Here is a 19,736-nt window from a genome sequence, read left to right as displayed (position 1 = left end):
CTATACTAAGTAGTTCCAGCGTTGACCGCTCGATAGCGCCGCTTACCCGCGCTAGAAAAAATCAGTCCGGGAACTTTCCGGACAAACTGTGTATCCCGCTATACGGTCGCGCAAAACCGCACGGATATTTGATTTCTAGTCGATTTTTTAAACAATACATAAGTTTCAAGAACTGTGTCGATGTCAAAAAAAGAGAAGAGACGATATGTTTTTGGCAGAATCGTTCTTAAGGGGTGGCGAAAATCGACAAGTGGAACAAATCAACGCCGTAGAAAACGCGACAGCTCTTTTTCTACTCGACACTTTCACGCGTCACTGATATCCCGCATACATTTGCGACGATGATGTGTGTAACGGGATTATCGCGCGTTCCAGATCGCGCGATAATAGATCACACAATCCAGTTGTGTGATCTCTCGCCGCTACTTCCATCGCGTCAAAAAAAAAAAACCTGACGAAATCTGTTCTCGCAACGGGAGTTTTTGCCGCGAGAAAATTTCATTTTTTTGATCGATCAAACTTGTTTCGATATTTGGCTCGCGCTTTTTGACGGACGGATGTGCGTCATCTTTCTCACGATGTGAGACAACTTGCGGGAACACAGACGGATGCGCGTCATCATCTTTTCATTAACGCGACGAACTTGGACGACGAACGTGTAATTAATAAAAGCAACTTTGCGCAACTCCGACATGTGTAACGCGCGTGTAACGACCTCGAGCGAACGATGTAATGATACAATTTGAATTTAAATTAATTGTTTTTTAATTATAATCAGGGATATCTCGAGCGGCACGCGCGCCGACGCAATCGGGAGAGGAAAAAAACCAAATGTGTGTGTGTGTGTGTGTGTGTGTTTTCAGCAAACGCAAATTTGTTTCCTTCTCGTCGGTGAGATGTCGAACAACTGTAACTAATTCGGCTTTAGTAATAATAATAATCGCGCCACCACGAGGTTATTTCAATATGAATACGTCTTGTTCGCGCGAGGTGTGTTTTTCGAAATCGAAACTTTCTGTTCGCGCGACGACTTCTCGCAATGTGATTCCGTTCAAAATTCGAGAATTGCGCGTTGCGCCATCGCGGCAACCCGGACAGAATGCGAGACCCCGAGACCCGGAGCCGAAAATAAATGCGTAGATCTCGTGAGGGACAGGTCGATCCGCGCGAAGTTCTCTCGAAAGTCGTAAAAACGATCGAAGAACCGCGGAGCGTACGTTACAGGAGAGAAGTTGTTTTCGCGCTTTGTCCCGTCTCTCGAGGACGGGAGAAACCGGTAATTACATATTTTTATAATCGAAATCAAGTCGCCATTGACCCCTTTCGGCACGCTCGGCACGCGAGTATTTAATCGTTTATTAATGACACTATAAGCGCCGCTCGAATATTTCCCATATGGCTTCTCTTCCTCATCTCACAAAGAGATGCTGCGAAGAGCCGCTTTGTGAAGACAGAAACGGATTGTTCGTGTGTGTGTGGGAAAAGATTTTTTTACCAGATTTTTTGTTGACGTAGATATCAATTGATATTAAAATGTGAAAAAATATGTAAATATATATTTTAATACTGATGTAAATACCGATGTAAATCAGTATGTAAAAAAGCAATTACTTGTTAACAAATTTAATTCGACAAAAAGATATTGCAAAGATATTGTTGCACACAAGCTGTCAAAAACCTTTTTCTTCGACGCGTACGTGCCTGACGTCACGTCAACGGAATTTCCTAGTCAAAGAAAAGAGAGAAAAAATCCTAGAGAAAAAAAGAATTCATATATACACAGCGATCTTCTATCTCTCGCGAATAAGACGTAAGAGTGGCGCCGAAAGACTGATTAATGGCTTCTGCGTATAGAACGCGCGACAGAGGGAACAACGCGGTAGCTAAATCGTCATTTTTGCTTTTACAAAAAAATACAACACACATATTGTGATTGGCTATATCGCTTCTAAGCCGCGCGTAACGCGCGTATTCTATCCGCGGACGCCATAATTACAAGGTGCGCGAGATAATAACCGACTAATTGCGCGCGCTAATGCGAAGAGAGGCGAAAGTCAATCTTGGGTCACATCACGTGCACTTGGGATAGCAAAGAGACCGGTGGTGCTCGTTTTTTGAGTTAATTTTTTGGACAAAGAATATAACGCGTGATTAATTATCCCGGCGTTTCAAGGAAGAAATTACGTCAGTAATGGAAGAGCCAAACAACGTGGCCGACGACCGGTCGCGTTCGAACCAACGACTTAGACCACTAATTTGATAGGAACGAGCGAGGTCGTCGCGTTGATTACACGGGCGTCGTTCTCGCGATCGCGCAATCTCTCGACGATTTCCGGTAACATTTGCTTGCGCGTGTCCTTTACGTTCCGTTTGGATTGCGAAACGTCTTTGAGAATAATTCGGTCGAAACTCGCTGGAAGAGAGTTAGTTTTCCCCATACACGGAGTGGAGTTTGCACCACGTCTTCAACGTGGCAACGTGTCTCCGCGCTGTAGAATGCAAATTCAAGCGAGATTACGGAATCGATTATTATCATAATCTCTCCTACGCGCGAGAGAGATATTACATTCGTTTGCAATAACGAGAGATCGACGAAAAAAGTTAAGATTTTTGTCGGTTGTAAAAAAAAAAAAAACAAAACAAAACTACATCGATTTATTCGAGACAGCCGAGCGACTCGATTACTACGACGCGTCGTATATTTGTTATGCATTTTCGACGAAGAATTTTTACACAACGGAATTAAACGTCGTTAATTAATAAAACACTACACGTTTTGTTAATTTGCGAGAGAATATATTCTGACACATTCGACATTCCGATAAAAAAATTCTCCCGGCCGATATTTCCATTTTTGCGAAAGAGAAAACTCCGAACTGTCGCACATAGTGTATCGGTAAAACCAAAAAAACCGGTTTAATTATTTAAAAGTATTAAAAAAAAAAAAACTAAAATAAAGTCATTATTTTTTTTTTTTTTTGTTTTTATAGATCTCACAATTCACATTGGCGATACATCGCCGCGGGTGCTGAACTTAATGGCTTTAAGTAACGGTTTGAGACGGGTCTTTTTGAAAATATCACTTCCAGGTTACGGCAGCTTGGTTACCTTCGCAAGGTCGTTGTCACGTCACGGCTTTTTATACGGATTTTACCTTCGAATTATTCGAGAACTATTACTCATCTGTGCGAGAGAGATACTCACATTTTTATCCGACAAAATTATATCAGCGGAACTGACGTAGCTAGCGCGCATGTCGTTTAATCGCGCGATCGAGATAAGGATCGATATACGAGATGAAGACAGAAATTTTTGTGTATACCGCAAGACAACGTCTCTCTTGATTCGATGACATTCGCACACGAGATGATGTGCGCACGTTTCTTATCCCAAATCTAATTTGAACGTGGAACATTTGATCCGATTCCGATCGATTCGCGAGACTTTGGCGATCGTTCTTTCGATAGCGCGTTCGAACGAAATCGTCCGAGATTTTTTACTACGCGTTTGCCGATACTTCGATCAGATTTCCCGGAAGCGATGCGTGTTTACGAGTTCTTAAAGAGAGAGAGAGAGAAAGGGCGATATTTCAAAACGTAGTACGAGATAAATAGCGCTTTCCAAACCGAAATATAAGATACGGCCCTCGTGAAATATTTTTCTGATGTGGTCGAAGAAACGGATTTCTCGCTCGACTCTCGCCGACGAGAGCAAAAGAAATTGACATCGCGCGCGGGATTACCGAAAATTCCCGCGCGTAAATCCCGCGATAACAATCAACTCGCCAGACGCAACAAAAAAATCTCGAATTACGACCGCGTATACTGAAGTAAAAAAAAAAAAAAAATAAAATAACTGGCAGAACTCGATGACGCGCGGATGATTCCGAGTCCTTGAAATTCGGCAGAAGCTAAAGTGTCAACGAGGATCTTATCAACTCGTCAATCTCCGTGTTCGTTCTGTTTAATTAACGCGCGCGCGCGTGCTTCTGAATTCGTTACGTTTACTTTATATTAAAAATAACACGCGGCGGGAAGAAGACCGTGTCACGCGGATGTAATCGGTCGCGCGAACGAGTTTTTCGAGAGTGTGTCGGTATTAGCATTTGAAAATTAACATATAAAAGGCATACAAATCGGAGAGCTCAAAATAAATTTCGCGTGTGAAATGAAGTTCTTTCTTTCCGAGTGTTCTCGTAAATCTGACGAGCGCATTTTTTTGCAGTCAGGAGTATGTACGTGAAAAAAAAAAAAAAACGAATAAGACGAAGAAAAAAACGCACGCGTGTATATCAATTTTCCGACGTGAGCAACAGCAGTTGCCAAAAATAAATCGCGAAGAGGTCAAAAAAATACGTGAAAATACTTATCGCGAAAAATCCATCAACGCGAGATAATTACTGCGTCACAATTAAGACTTCTGCAGAAAAAGCCTGTAATTTGGTTCGTTTTTGTTTTTGTTTTTTTTTTTTTGCTCTTTTGTTTCTCGTAAATTGCTCGCGGACGAAGACAGAAAGACTCATTTTTTTTTTTTTTTTTTTTGAAGGCATTTTGAGTCTGCAGCGACGCTGCGTAACAGTTATTAATTTTTATTGATGAAACGCATTTGCTCTCGACGCACTTCTTACGGTCAGCTGTGTGGTTACTGCACGCGCGGTCGAGAAAATGTTATTGATTAATTGGAGAGACGCCGGCAATATGTAGGCTATATTTAATTGTAATTTATCTTGAAAGAGAATTCCTTCTCTCTCTCTTTCTCTTTCTCTTTCGCGTCTCTTCCGTTTTTTTCGAGAACACCGCGCGAGTAGTCGCGGAGAAAGGAAGTGGCGTACACTTAGTGCGTTACATTTCTAATGTCCTACATTCCGATATTAAGTTTGGAGATCCGCGTGTGATCCCGCACTTCTGTACACTGAGCGCCATGTAAAACAGTTTCCTCTCTGAGACTTACGTTTCGACAATAAAGAGACCGAGTTAAAAGTTTTGGTGAGCCTTACATGGCCACACGTAAACTCGACACGAAATTAAGCGGAAAGTTTTTTGATCGTGTGTGCAATTTGTTGTTTTTCTCTAATATGTATGTTAGTAAAATTGTATACATGTAAAATAATAACATGTAAGTCTGTTTCATATTATCGTCTATCGACAGATGTGCAACAAAAATCAATTAAATCGTAAACAAAATTTATATACAGTCGTGTATACAAATTTCACATTTTTTTCTTCAAGTACTCGCTGCACGCACATGTGTTACATTTTTGTTTTTATAAAGATGCGAACACAACAGCTTGGAGTCCCGATAGATTCAAATTTCGATATAAATCGCGCAAATGCGCGATAGGTAAATTTCGATACCGCGAATGTATCAAAATGACATTTAACTTTGTCCACAAAACTGAAGATGCGTCAGTCGTAGTAACGTATATATAACGTATATAATAAATCTTTTGCCATCTCCAATGTCAAAAGCCTGCCGAAACGCGCGTTACCGGTTTCGAGTATTTGAATTCGAGTGTCGCAATGACTTTGCTTAAAAAACCTGAGGACGGTACGTCGCGATTGACGGAACGCGCGCGCGAGATAATGTTTAAGCGGTGTAAAAAACGCCGCGAGCATCGAGTAAAATTTGTACAAGACGATAGACAAATCGCGCAAAGTGATTGTGTTGTACTTACTTTAAATATGTATCCTCTCCCGCGAAGTGTGTAACGCGCGTGTCGCTTAAAAGAAAGTCAATATAACTGGCGCTGGTTTGGTATCCCTTCTTCTCTTATACCATCCTCCGGAGATCTGGCCAGTACCCCCCTACCATTTTGGCTGTGGCGGATCGCCGCTGTCCTTCGATATCCTATGCCGGTCAACATTGACTCCTCTCCGACCTATCCGATCATCAATTTTATGTCTGACACTCTCCGTTCGCGATAATGAACGGTGCACACCGTTCATTATATCCGCGCAAGCCGAATATATGTTTCCGCGGGGTGTTTAATTTCAGCTTGGGGGGGTAATTGTCGGCTCTCGAAAAAATTTTGAGTCTATTAAGAGAAAAAAAAAACATTACAGTTCTCCAACTGAAATTAATAATATCGTTTCGTCTGCAAAAAATTTTTCCAACCGTAACTCCGTCCGAATCTTTTTACCAAGTGAATATAAACTGAAATAATCAAACTTCCATTATTTGGAGAAAAAATATTTTTCTCTTAACATTTCGAACTAAAAATATTCCGTCAAAGCCACCTACAACCGAGGCAGGGTCTCTTGATATCTATGAGAATTCCTGAACTTCATCAAGAAACACTTTCTTTTTTGATCAGTCGCAACGTGAAGATATCATTCCCGCGTTCACATTCTTGTTGAAGAAAGGTTTTCACCTTTTTCGGCGACAATAATTCGGCCCACGTGCGTCGGATGAGCCTCTTGCTCGATTTGAACGCGTTCAGTCTATCTGATTGATTGTCTCTTCTCGAGTCGTCGTGTCGCGAATCGATCAGTTTCGCTTCTCGAAACAAAATTCCCGTCCCGTTGCATTGCAAACGATCTATCAGACATTGATCTCTTCGATAATATTAAAAAAAAAAAAAAAAACGAAAAAATTGTGACAAAAATAAATTATCTAGAAAGTAAAAACTATTTGCGACGGCATTAACCTGCATTATCCCGTGTTTCTCGAAACGATTGACCAATCAGTTGATTCACTACAATTTTTTGTAGCGATTGGTCGAAGGTGTCGTCACACCGCACGTATACAAAGTTGTGAGTTGCCAAATACACATGATTCAATAAAGAAAACACAAAACGAAATTGCACAAAAAGTTACAAGGTTTAATGGAACCATATAAAAAATCTGTTTAATTGTAATTTTAGAAGAAAAATGAATGTAAAAAAAGCTAATGAGAATTTAAGCACACCAAACACTTCGTGTAACTTCAAATACTATCATCTCGTGTTTTGAAACTTATCCAACATCTTTCGAGAATGTAATCGCGAAACTTGAGAAGCAAGTGCCAAACAACGAAAAGAAAACATCTATTTTATTTGTTTACAAAAAAACCACAAATTCTTTTTTTATCAAAATAACGTAAAGAATATTATTTGAAAATAATACGATCGCTAAGTCCTAATTGTTTATTTGTAAAATATCTGCACAACAAATGGCATAAAGATCTCGTTTGGATTGAAAAAAACTGAAAATTCACAATGAACTCTTTCGTCGAGCCAATAACGAAATTCTTAAATTTTATCTCTTTCGGAAACATCATCGTCGTGAAAATCACACGATTTCGCAAGCTGTATTGTTCATACTACCGTTAAAGATCCGGGAAAGACGGGGATGAGTGGAGGAGGAGTAAAAGATGCGAGCTTTTATGACCGTGACAGAATCATCCGGATGTCCCCACAGCGACCGGGATGAGTCGGCATCCATATAGCGAGAAAGACCGAGAAATCTAAATATGTACACGTACAAGCGATGAGACGCGCGTCGAGACGGTGTTGCTTCTCATAAAGTTTTCTTGCAAGGAATTTTAATCAATAATTGATCGTGTATCGCTTTCTACCTACGACGCCGACGCATCTCATTGAGGATTAGCATAATGATTTCTATAAATATTAACACAGTTGCTCGAGACTAGAAAAAAAAAAAAAAAAAAAAAAACATCCATTTTTGAAAGTAGAAAACTCTTTAGATATTTTGAGCACAACTTATGCTATAATGGAAACATTTCTAAAGCGACAAAAGGAGACAATTGACAAACATCTGTTTTGAAGAGATAAATAATGTATACGCGTAGTGTGTGAATGGAACTTTAAAAATTATACACACATCGTGATTCTAAAGAAGTTCGAATAAAAAGTTCGAGTGCATTACAGCAAGAGAAATTTCATAATAACTCGAAGAATTTAAGCGGTGTTAATGAAAGAGAACTCAAGAAAATATAAGCGTAAATTATACGAACTTGAAAAAAAAAAACCAGGAGAAATGTGAAATCAAAAGAAGTGATGAAAGAGAGAGACAGAGATGATGACAAAATGGTTCGTAGTGCACACACAATATGTAATAAAAACATTAACTATTATTGATGTAGTGTATTATATTTCTTATAATTGTTTTATGAGTTTCGAATTACTGCACGATGTAAGCATACTTAAATGTACCTGGAAATAAGTATACATTTTTTATACGGTTAAAAATATATTTTTTGTCTATATACATTATATTCATATACGTTTTTTAAAACTATATACATAACTGCTAAAACAAGACAAACTATAAAAGTTTGATAAAATTTTTAGCAAGTATGTATTTATTGTATATGAATATTTCAGGCTATACTGAACACTGTAATGTAATGAGATACAATGGAACTTATGTGTTCCATAAAAATATATACACACAATATATATAGTAATTCTAAAAAATTCAGATGCGTCATAATAAAAGAAATTCCATGTAAAAGAGATCACAACATATAAGATTTCCACAAAAATAAACTCTTGACACTTGTTTTATGTACCTGCTTTATATTACAAACTCAGTTCTCGACTACGTAGAGAAATATTTAAGCAATGATGATATATATACATGTACATGTATACATATTACATTACTTTAACTAGATAATTGAATATTTAACTAAATTCTAAATAAATTTCTCACACATTAAATTTCACTATACTGAAAAACTTTCCCCACACCCACATGTCCCTTTGATATTTGGATTGTTGAACACAAACTCTGAGCTCAATTTGCTCTCAATGTAATCCATTTCTGTTCCGAGAAGTGAAAGCTGTGCCTTCCTATCAATGAATATACGAACTCCATCTTGGACTACTTCCTCATCAAGTTTAGACTTTTCTTTAGCATAATCCAGAGTGTAACTCAAACCGTTGCATCCTCGTTGCCGTACTCCAACCTTAAGACCAATCTATAAATAAAAAAACACATATATCATTATTTTAAATGTTGTAAGTCAGTAGAAATGTAATACTAAGAACATTCTGTTATATATTCTAATATAATTCTCAAAACTATGTTATACATATTTTACATGTATATATATAAACTATTACATAAATATACTTACATATTCGCTTTTATTTTTTAAAATCTCTTTAATCTTCTTAACAGCATTGGGTGTCTATATATAGAAAGAAAAGAATATATAGAACATATTTTTTTGTCAATTAATATATATACTGTAAAGTATATTTTTAAAAATGATGCAACTGTAAATCTATTGACATAAACATGTCTCGCAACATTATGAAACAACGCAAACAGATAACAAGCAATAAAGAGAAGCAAAAAAAAGAAATGAAATACATATACACAGGAGAGATGTTACAAGTAAACTCAATACAAATTTGTTAAATGACTTGATTAACAACATTTTTCACACTATCTTCGGTTTGTTTTTCCTATTTGAATTAATTGTGTACATTTTATTTATCTTCACTTATTATTTTTTTATATGTGATCGTAACAAAAATACAACACGTAATCACGCGTAAGGGCAATACCAATAACATACTAACCAGAATAAGCGCAGCACGAGTAGGAATAATTTTTCTTCCTTTAACGGCTCGTATCGTGGCGGCTGCCATTGTGGTAGGCAACGCCATTGTTAATATTTGCAATACACAAAATTACGACAGCTGATCGGTGATCTGGTCATGTGTATTTACGTTGACGTCAGTTTACGTTGAGAAATAGAATGCAATTGGTCTCGTCCTCGTCCATTCTTACATCATGGCCTCGTCTACAATGCGCGTTTGTCGCAAGTCGTAGTAACGAGCACTCGTGGAATCGACCAATTCTATTGATCGACTGGCCAAACGCGATTGGTCACTTCCACGAGACTTGATTCAAAACTAATTTTATTTTGAAACTCGGCTTGATGGAGAAATGTGTACAGACCCTTCGAGTTCGAGTTGTTTTGATTCGATTCGACTTTTGACTCACATGCTGTGTAATGGTGTTTATATACATATGTCATATATATACAATATTTTACAATGAGTTATTGTATCGTGTCTGGATGCAGCAATCGAAGTAGCGCGAAGAGAAAAAATTGGGAACAGTTGGAAAAAGAAAATAAAGATAAAAAATTTTCTTTCCATTTGTAAGTTAACACGCAAATCTTGCGCGAGGTTATATTTACACTTTTGACATAACTTAATTTTATAATAACAAGTGTTGTGACAGTAAAGGTAATGTGTAATTTTTAGATTGCCAAAGGATATAGATCGACAAAATCAATGGTTGGAAGCTGTAGGTTTAAAGAATTGGAAGCCGTGCAAAACAGCAGCCGTCTGTTCTGCACATTTCAAAGAAGATGATTTCGAATTGAATCTCGCAGTGAAAAGACTGAAAAAAGATGCTGTTCCACATGTATATATATATTACTATAATTAAATATAAATTTATATATATTACTGATTAAAAATATCAGTATTGTGAATGAAAAAATTTGACCAATAGAACAATTATATATAGTACACTTGTTTACAATACAACATGGTTGTTGTTAAGTTTATATCTTAATTTTAGGTGCCTGGTATTCAGTCTCAAATGCTCACTTCACTGCCTTCACAAGAAACCACTCAGTTACCTGATAAGGAATTGCACTTCGAAAGCACAGACACACAAAATCAATTTTCTGCAGAGAGTGTGAAATGTTTTGAAGTTGGTATGTGAGATAAATATTATATAATATTGATAACTATCTGTATTATCATATTATTTACAGATACAATCACCGAAGAAATTGAAGAAACAAAGGAAATTATAAATTTCGCTGATGCAAACTGCGACACATCGCGCGATGTTTCGAACGTGAGACACAGATCGACAAGTGTATCTCCCGAGAGGATATTTAATTCTCCCAACATAATTAATCTACGAGAGATTTATCAGAAACAAATAAAATCGTTAAAAAAACAATTATACAGAGCAACATATAATGAAAAACAAGCTCAGAGAAAAGTCCAGGCTTTGAAAGTTGTTGTGAGAGATCTGCAGCAACGTAACTCAACGATGACACATGACGGTAGTATACTTCGTTATTTGGACGAGGATGTACAGGAATTGGTGAAGTGTGGCGCGAAAAACCAAAAAACCTCGTCCACACCAAGAAGATGGAAGCCGAGTTTGTTTAAGTTGGCATTGTCCTTGTATTTTTATTCACCAAAAGCGTACAATTTCCTTCGCTACAAATTTTCCAACGCTCTGCCTCATCCTAAAACTATATCGAAATGGTATCGTACTATGTAAAAATAACTAAATATATGTATATATTAATAACTATATGTATATATTATAAACTAAATATAAATATATGTATAAATGTACGTAACTGTAAAATAAGTATGCATTACGGAAATTTATTTAAAGATTCAATAAATCTAGTCGTTATTGTTATCTTTTGTTTTTTCATCTGGTCTTTTTAGACTCGTCTGCAACAATTCGCATAAAATTTGTAACGTAACTGACTGACACGATCGGTCGATTTCTGCGAGAGCGCACTTGTGATCATTTGTAAATAAGATTTAAATTCTATCCTAGAATAAAATACTCGACACACGCGTACTATCGATATTTACGGGTGAGACGAGATCGCTGTTTCGAGATTTGTATTTTTTGTAAAATAAAGTATTTTAAGTATATAAAACAATGTATTACGATTGCACGTAATTCATATTTCTTTGATATATGTTATAGACATGATATGTGGAAATGTAGTTTTTATTTGAATTTTACAACAACAAAACTCTTGTAAAATTGAGAACAAGAAATTACTGAATATAAAAAAAAAATTTATAACATTTATTCACTTCCAAACTCTTCTTAATGACAGTTAAGATGATAATGGTATCCGCTTGCATCCAAACTGTCAAAAAGAATTCGGAAATGGATAAAAAGTTAAAGGTACCGCGGTTCTCTTAATAGAGTATTAACGAAACTCTAAGTTGTAAAATATTAAAATCATATTGTAAAATTCTTCCGATAAAATTCGAGTAAAAAGTATATATTCCAATATACGTTATATAGAATATATAAGAAAGAAATGCTTGTTAGAAGTGACGCGATATATTATTTATGGATTAAAATAATTATTTTCAAAAATAATGAAATGACAATGCGCAAGATTAACAATTTATATTCGCGAAATATTTAATCGCGATAGATTTACAATAACAAAATTACAGTAATTGAAGAAGAAAGAAATTGACTTTACTTTTGCACACAAAATTCCGAATTTGTTATAACGAAAAAAGAAAAATTTCGAATCGCGCAAAACGCGACAACACGTCCGTCGCTCTCGAAAAATCGACCTAGATCTAAGGCTACGCGCTTGCACTGTGTGTAGCGCAGTAAAGTTCTCCACCACGCGCACACATCCCTCGTTATGCGCTTCTGCGTTTTTGGATTTTCCTTCGCGTCTCAGGCCCACAGTTGCGTAGCAGGGGTCGAGCGGTTTCCCGAGCGTCAAAACAGAAGAAAAAACTCGCCAGTTGGAAAACATCTCCGACATTGAACATATCACGCTTATTTTTCTCATTCTTTCGTATAAAAATCTTTATAAGAATGTAAAAGTTTGTTACTTTCTCTGAATTTATGCGTCTGAGAATTAATTGTAATCGACGTTCACACAAACACACACACACACACACACTGCAATAGAAAATTCAACAATTATAAAACCATATAATCCAAAATGGATAGAATGAAGTTGTGCCAGATAATTTCTTGACTGCGATAATTCTTCATCTTCTATAACTCCATACAAAAAGTTACGCTTACTCACACCCTATAAAATCAATCAAGCTGTGTACACGCGCGGTGTTTATGTACACAATTATGAGAGAACAGAGCTCTGCTATGGAGTCGTAGAATAAAGAAAGTAAAAAACGGCTGCAGTCAAGATTCTTTTTGGCATTATTTATCTCCTTACTCACCTCTGATCTGGTAAACAGGAATTTTTTATTGATTCCCCTTAAAGTCGCAATATTTCTCTATAATATTTCCTCTTTCCACATCTCCAACTGAATTTCTAACTGAAGGCCCGATTCAGTTTTGCATTTCAGTCAGTAAATTTGGCTGAAATAGACCGATCCGGAAAAATCCGAAGGTGTGGATTTGAACTCGGGACCTTTCTGCTCGTAACATCCGCAAAACTAGTGAGCCGGTTCACCTCTGATAAATAAATAAAGTATTGTAGGGTTAGATTATTAGGTTAGGTTAGGTTAGGGTTAGATTATTATCAAACTCTTACCAAAGTTTTTAATTTTATATAATTCATCTCACTTTGATAATTGTAGTTTTTTTAGAATTAATTACTCAATTAACTTACTTGTATCTGCAGGCGATCTTTTCAAAATTATATATATAATTTTCTTCTTTGCTTAAGTAGCGCGTTGCTCTTTCGCAGGAAGAATATATGCCAGACTCTGGGATTAGCTAGTACTGAGATTATTGGTGTATTTGTTAAGACACCAAAAATTGTCCAAGAAATCAAGAAACATCAAAATCTGAATACTTATATTTGCGATGACACACACATTTTGGCGTTTCAGCGCCAAAAAATCGTGAAAAACTCAATCCTCATGACAGCTCCGTTGCTTTAGCGCTGTTTTCTTGCCATTTACCCTCCGCTTTTCACCAATCAACGCTCGGTGTCAAAGCGCCGGTGTGTGTCTGCATGAGGATCCAGCCGCAATCTTCTCTCTGATGTAATCAACATTAGTCACAACACGTCAAACACATCGTCGGACACTGTTGGACGTTGAATATTATTGCTTGGTATTCAATTGTTTATACGGTATTTGATCCTTATACACAACAAAAATCAACAATGGTAAGGTGATTTTTTATATTACGTGATTTTATATGTAATGATTGTTTCATTGAGATCGTTCTGCTTTTTTGTGTGTTAAATATAATAATATGACAAATGCCGAATGTGCGTTAATCTCTCTATATCTTATCTCGTATCTTGTTTACTTATCTTGTGTCTGGAAAATAAATTTGTTGTCAGCACGGTCGAGTTAAGGTGCGTACTACGGCAGAACAAGAGGCTATAAAGAAAAAGGAAAGAGCAGCTAAAGTCGCTCAATACAAAGCTGACATTGCTGTAGTATTTCAAAAGGTTTTTTTTTGAATTGTTACTGTAGATGACGTAACACACACAATTTTCACATATGCAATTTATTGTATCACTGACATTTCAGAGAAAAGATAAGATATGGGACGAAGAATTGTTACAAATTACCAGACGTATAATTTTAAGTAATTCTGACATTTATACCTTGTGGAATATTCGTCGTGAAGTTTTTGAAAATAACGAATGGTAATATTTTTTTTTTTTTTTTTCAACAAAATGGTTAATCAAAAACTATAATAAAAATTGATTTGCTAATGAAAAAACAGGAGCGAAGAAGATCATCAGCAACTGCTGGAGAATGAAATGAGCTTGACTGAAAGCTGTCTCAGAGAGAATCCTAAATCGTACTGTGTATGGCATCAAAGATGCTGGGTGATGGAAAGAATACGTGATCCAGATTGGAAAAAGGAATTGGCGCTATGTGCAAAATGTCTAAATTTAGATGAAAGGAATTGTTAGTATGGTACATCTTTTTGTGTGCGCTTACAATACAAATTGCACTAAAAAAGATACATGCTTGATGAATATAACAAAATCGTGTTTTCCCAATAAGTCGGCGACACATTTTTTTACTATAGTTCACTGCTGGGATTACAGAGAGTTTGTTGTGCAAAAAGCTGGCATCTCTGATGAAGAAGAATTTGAATTTTCCACTACAAAAATATTGAGTAACTTTTCGAATTACTCATCTTGGCATTACAGGAGTCGAATATTGTTCAAGATGTTTGGAACTGCATCAGGAGAAATACCAATTGTAGATGAAAAATATAGAGAAGGTAAATCTATCTCATTTGATTACTCTTTGTATATAGTCTCTTATTACATCTTTTTAAAATATCTATATCAAATATTGTATTCTTCAGAACTCGATCTTGTAATGAACGCAACATTTACTGATCCCAATGACAGCAGCGCGTGGTTCTATCAACGATGGCTTTTGGACAAGGCCGTAACGACTTGCAGACTGTGGCGAGCTCAAATTAAGAAACATCGAGCTACAATTGTTATTGATAACAATATATCAATTAAGCCAATTTTACTGTCGTTAATTGTGAATAACGAGATTGTCAACGTGCAATGGGAATTGTATCCGGATGAGAAGTTTGCCAAGTTACGAATAGGAAACTTTATTAATCCGATTGAGGATCTGGATCATACTAAAGAAGTTTCTATAAAATTGCAAGACACGACATATCAACTTTCATATTCGGAAGCAGAAAGCGCATGGATTTACAAAAATAATTCAAGCTTGGGCAAAAAATATAGCAATGACGATCAATTGAGTGAACAATTACAGAGTTACAATCAGCTTTCCGAAATGGAACCAAATAACAAGTGGGCCTTATTAACTGGTTTGTTATTAATGAAAAAGATCGATTTAAAAAACTTTTATACCGACATACTGAATAAGTTGACCGTATTGTCAAAAGTCGATAATCTTCGGAAAAATTATTACAAAGATTTACGTAAGTATACATTCTTCTATTTTTAATATTAATTGGTTCTTTTGCTTCGACAAATGTTGTTCCATTATTATTTCAGAAAGCAAACTCGTGACAGAGTATAAATTACTCGAAACATGGAAAGAAGAAGACAGTTTGGCGATAGAATCGAGAATTGATTTATCGGGACTGAACTTGACCAAATTACACAACAATCACTACTTCAGCTTTTTCGAAGAAGTGAATCTCAGTGGGAACGAGTTGGAAAATTCTCTATGCCAGCTAGTTACGTTGCAAGGATGCAAAAAGCTGTCATTGTCCAGCAATGGCTTAACGTCATTGAAACGATTTCCTACTCTACGCGGTCTCGAAGTTTTGTGTATGAGAAACAATAAATTGACAAGTACAGACGAGATATTAGACTTGATAAAGCGGCACGAAAATCTAGAAAGATTAGACATACGAAATAATCTCGTGTGCGACGAGATTGATGTAGCTGAAATTCATAATATAAATCCTCGTTTGGAAGTATGTTTGAAATAACACTGAACGTTATAAATGCGCGTAAACAAATTATTTAAACTACGTTTAATAATAATTTTTTCGTGATCACTGTTTCCAATACTTTTTATCACAAAAATATTAGAAAACCAAATAAACCATGTTACCACAGAAAACTCTTACTATAATATTACTTTTCGTATTTTATTTTAATTAGACGAAAAAAAAAACTGTTTTAACATATTCATATACTTTTTATAATACTTATAAAAATGTTTAAATAAATTATAGAAAATTGATTATACATATATATATATATGAGACCTGTTCAATTTGTACAAAACGTACTAGAACAAAAGCTATTTTGAGAGCTTTAGAAGTATAATCTGGTTTTTTTCCAACTTACATTTCAAGATCAAAAGAGCATGTCTCGATTTCTTCTATCGAATGTTCGGTTGCAGACTCGAAGTGTACCGCTTACGCGAACCACAGCCCTAGTGAAGTTTTCTATTTAAATACTTCTAACATAAATAATATTTAAATTACATCGACTTTTTACCATCAACACTACATATTTTGATAATTGTAATTGGAATAGTTGTCCGAATCCAAGTTTGCTGGGATAATAGATGAGTCGCCTGTGTTGCACGGAATTGTCGGTATGTTCGATCCTTGAATCGTGAAGCCGTGATAATCTTCGACGCTGATCGGTTTCAGAGCGGGTGGCAGATTTGTTTCGGGTGTCGGACACTCGTCTAATAAACTATCTGTCATATGCCTTTTGAAAATCTGCGTTTCTCCAGATGCGAGATCGGACTGAGTGTCCAAACTAATGAGACTAGTTTCGTCCTCGCCTTTGCTAACTTCCAGACTATCGTCGCCTATGAAAGATGGGAAGTCGAAAGTTGGCGAAGGCGTTACGGAATCCTCCACTAACGATGTTCTCATTAAATCGCTTGACAAATCCGTCATTGCGCCGTCAGTTGTATCGTTGGTAGAATGCGGATATATCTGTCGAGAAAATGTTTCAATATATTCATACAAAGAATCGTTTTTTTTTTTTTTTTTTTTTATGAAATAAGAAATTGTAAATAATCCACTTTTACCTGTGGAATAATTGAGGCGGCAACTGATAACTTTCGACATCCTCGCTATCCAAATTAGTAGGCACTCTCTGACTGTGAGATATCAGTAACGGCGTTCTTTCGATCACCTTGCTCACGTCTTCTTTGATCTTCTCTTTAAAATTCATCATCTTGTTCTTAAGTTCTTCCGCTTGTTTTATGATGTCCATATTTTTTGCTTGTAAATCGTCCAGTAGAGTTATGTCCTCGCACATAAAGTGCAAACTCTAGAATAATTGAATTTCACAAATTATTGTCTGTTGACACGCATACTGATCGATCTTTGTGGAGAGCAAAAGATAAATTATTACTTCGCATATCATAAGAGCCGACTCCCATGTGTTAGCCGGTACACATTCACCTGACATGTATGCATTGAAATCTTTTTCGGCTATATTTAAAGATTCCGCAGTCAAGTTTTCTATGAACGACACCGCGCAACACTGCAATATTAATCGAATAAAAGTAACGGGAAATGAGATTTTTCTTATAAAAATAACATCTGAGACAAAAACACAAAACAACTCATGTATATTGTATACCAGATTTGTGAAGTAATATCCTCCTTCTCCAGTCATCAATCTGCTGGCATTGCAGAATCTTGTAATAAAATTGATATTGCTCTTGAGACGCGCGGGATTGGCTTTTAAAACGATAAATATGAGCGCCGGAAGAAATTCGTCGGCAGATGCGGGACCGTCAACCGACTGTTGCAGCAGTAAAAATATATTTCTGCAGCAATGAATAACACATGCCAATTTTTCTTGGGGTGCCTTAGCAGAATCCATATTTAAGAGATCTGAAGAAATTTTACATCGTACAATACATGTAAAAAAATCAAAGTGTGTGTGTGTACAAATATTTCTCAATAATTAATAATATAATTAACCTGTAATGGATGTGTAAACAAGTTCTCTAACTTCCGAGCTTGTCTCGTGAATTCTACATTCCAAATTCTTGCCACTCACCCAATTTAACTGTCGTATCCTATCAGATAAATAATTACACAAAACGTATACATAATTTGACAAGGCAATATATAATTGTTTTACATATCATTTTCACATAAATAGCTTAAGATATCTAAACAAACCTCTTTTGTATAGCTAAGTCTTTCTCCTCGTCTGTTGTAAATGGCGGGCAAAACAGAATTCTATATAACAAAGTCATTGCGTATCTTTCTACGTAATCCAATAACTTTTCTTTAATTTCCACGGGTATATCTGTAAACAACATAAGTCAATTTTTTTTGTTATCATTTCTTCCAAAAGTACAAAGATATTGTAAACAATAATATCCCAAAATTAAAGACCTGCATATTTGGTGCTGTTCTCCAGACGTTTTCCAAACACGAGATAAAAATTCTGTGTAATTTCCGACAGTTCCTCTATCCTTTTCACATCTTTATTCTGAAGAATGTCCAATACAAACGAATGTATGCACTTTCTCACATCCTTCTCTACCAGAGTTTTAGATATGTACATTAACAACTCTCGATTTTCTGATTTAACTTTTTCAAGATCCGGATTGTCCTTCAACAACTCGTGATACAATTCCTGATAACCCTGAACTAGAACACACATTGAAAAATCCTCTCAAAACGATTTAACTTGAGGATATCCTGTGTTATTTACTGACAATTTGATAAAAGCATGTATGAAATACCTTTTGTGACCGGTTTTCTAAATGAGATATTTAATAACTTGTACTTTTTCTCTTGCTGCACCTTCTTCTCCTCGTAATACTTGTGACCGCTAGCATTTGTTGATCGATTAGTACTATCCCTGAAAAAATTAACGCACAATTACACGCGAGAATAATAAACTCATTTGTACACAAGTTGAAAAAATATTACGTGTCCGGCAATTGCGCGTGAGACACACGCTCAGCTTGGGCCCGACGTTTTTGTAAATGTTCGCGATGACATTTGCTGCAATATCCTTCCCATTCCGCGTTACCGTAGAATCCGCATCCGTTTTTGCATTTTAAATCCGCCTCGTCGATTCGAAGAGTCGGAGTCTTTGTGGAATACATGCTGCTTTTGCGTGACGAAAGTATATATAAAACATACGTCGAGACGCAAAAAGCTTTGCTTTAACAGCAAAAGATCCGGAATCTCCGGAACTAACTTCTAACTTAGCGTAACCCTAATTTCTATCGAACATTTAAGCTCTCACAAACACTTAACGTTTGTCGTAACATTATTTGCTATATGAAAAACAGACATCGTTTTTTTTTTATTGCTCTCGTAGTCATCAAAAGACAATTTTGCAAGTAGTTCAATATCACTGTTGAATCAAGAGGAAGACGTACGAAATCGTACTCGCATACGTCAAAACAGAAAGCGAACTACAGGCATAAATTTATCACAAGATTTACATGTTCTTGAACTTGTTCCCGTTCTCGCGAACGCCGCGATGTCCACGTATCGCGCGTATGAATTTCGTATTACGTAGTAAACGGTGCAAGAACGTCAAGAAGTTCAGACAGTGCAAGAAGTTCAGTTAA

At 36.2% G+C, this 19,736-nt stretch overlaps 5 protein-coding genes and 1 long non-coding RNA gene across 7 annotated transcripts in view; 2 read left to right on the top strand and 4 right to left on the bottom strand.

Moving 5' to 3' along the window:
• LOC109857355 overlaps nucleotides 1–5,758 on the bottom strand; it is a 17,945-nt gene extending 12,187 nt beyond the window's left edge. The window contains exon 1 of the mRNA XM_020433561.1: nucleotides 5,675–5,758. The gene's annotated coding sequence lies outside the window, so the exon portion shown is untranslated. The remainder of the gene's footprint in view (nucleotides 1–5,674) is intronic.
• Nucleotides 5,759–8,468: 2,710 nt separating this feature from the next.
• LOC109857367 (iron-sulfur cluster assembly 1 homolog, mitochondrial) lies at nucleotides 8,469–9,745 on the bottom strand. Its single transcript, XM_020433589.1, has 3 exons — nucleotides 9,534–9,745; nucleotides 9,083–9,136; nucleotides 8,469–8,923 (listed from the first exon to the last, which is right to left on the bottom strand). The coding sequence occupies exons 1-3, from the start codon at nucleotides 9,618–9,620 to the stop codon at nucleotides 8,669–8,671; spliced, it is 396 nt and encodes a 131-aa protein (XP_020289178.1). The 5' UTR covers nucleotides 9,621–9,745; the 3' UTR covers nucleotides 8,469–8,668.
• Nucleotides 9,746–9,961: 216 nt separating this feature from the next.
• LOC109857379 (THAP domain-containing protein 1-like) lies at nucleotides 9,962–11,329 on the top strand. Of its 2 annotated transcripts, none has more exons than XM_020433614.1 (4): nucleotides 9,962–10,120; nucleotides 10,227–10,389; nucleotides 10,549–10,683; nucleotides 10,748–11,329. In XM_020433614.1, the coding sequence occupies exons 1-4, from the start codon at nucleotides 10,014–10,016 to the stop codon at nucleotides 10,787–10,789; spliced, it is 447 nt and encodes a 148-aa protein (XP_020289203.1). In that variant the 5' UTR covers nucleotides 9,962–10,013; the 3' UTR covers nucleotides 10,790–11,329. The 2 variants fall into 2 exon arrangements, with proteins under 2 accessions (XP_020289203.1, XP_020289202.1); XM_020433613.1 differs by having other exon boundaries at nucleotides 10,549–10,687.
• An 824-nt stretch (nucleotides 11,330–12,153) lies between these two features.
• Nucleotides 12,154–13,593, bottom strand: LOC109857380. Its single transcript, XR_002250489.1, has 3 exons — nucleotides 13,352–13,593; nucleotides 12,957–13,194; nucleotides 12,154–12,672 (listed from the first exon to the last, which is right to left on the bottom strand). It is a non-coding gene; the product is annotated as an uncharacterized LOC109857380 (long non-coding RNA).
• A 153-nt stretch (nucleotides 13,594–13,746) lies between these two features.
• On the top strand, nucleotides 13,747–16,338 carry LOC109857378 (geranylgeranyl transferase type-2 subunit alpha). Its single transcript, XM_020433612.1, has 7 exons — nucleotides 13,747–13,855; nucleotides 14,036–14,146; nucleotides 14,229–14,347; nucleotides 14,428–14,615; nucleotides 14,740–14,937; nucleotides 15,025–15,627; nucleotides 15,704–16,338. Exons 1-7 carry the CDS (start codon nucleotides 13,853–13,855, stop codon nucleotides 16,144–16,146), a joined length of 1,665 nt encoding a protein of 554 aa, XP_020289201.1. The 5' UTR covers nucleotides 13,747–13,852; the 3' UTR covers nucleotides 16,147–16,338.
• A 64-nt stretch (nucleotides 16,339–16,402) lies between these two features.
• Nucleotides 16,403–19,657, bottom strand: LOC109857390 (rab5 GDP/GTP exchange factor). Its single transcript, XM_020433633.1, has 9 exons — nucleotides 19,084–19,657; nucleotides 18,894–19,012; nucleotides 18,541–18,798; nucleotides 18,322–18,451; nucleotides 18,118–18,215; nucleotides 17,771–18,027; nucleotides 17,540–17,671; nucleotides 17,220–17,455; nucleotides 16,403–17,128 (listed from the first exon to the last, which is right to left on the bottom strand). The coding sequence occupies exons 1-9, from the start codon at nucleotides 19,260–19,262 to the stop codon at nucleotides 16,672–16,674; spliced, it is 1,866 nt and encodes a 621-aa protein (XP_020289222.1). The 5' UTR covers nucleotides 19,263–19,657; the 3' UTR covers nucleotides 16,403–16,671.
• Nucleotides 19,658–19,736: the final 79 nt, after the last annotated feature.

The sequence above is a fragment of the Pseudomyrmex gracilis genome, unplaced genomic scaffold (assembly GCF_002006095.1).
Source record: "Pseudomyrmex gracilis isolate BER0280 unplaced genomic scaffold, ASM200609v1 scaffold_156, whole genome shotgun sequence".
Taxonomy (NCBI): domain Eukaryota; kingdom Metazoa; phylum Arthropoda; class Insecta; order Hymenoptera; family Formicidae; genus Pseudomyrmex; species Pseudomyrmex gracilis.
The sequence above is the reverse complement of the archived record's forward strand: the minus strand, read 5'-3'. Positions and strand labels throughout refer to the sequence as shown.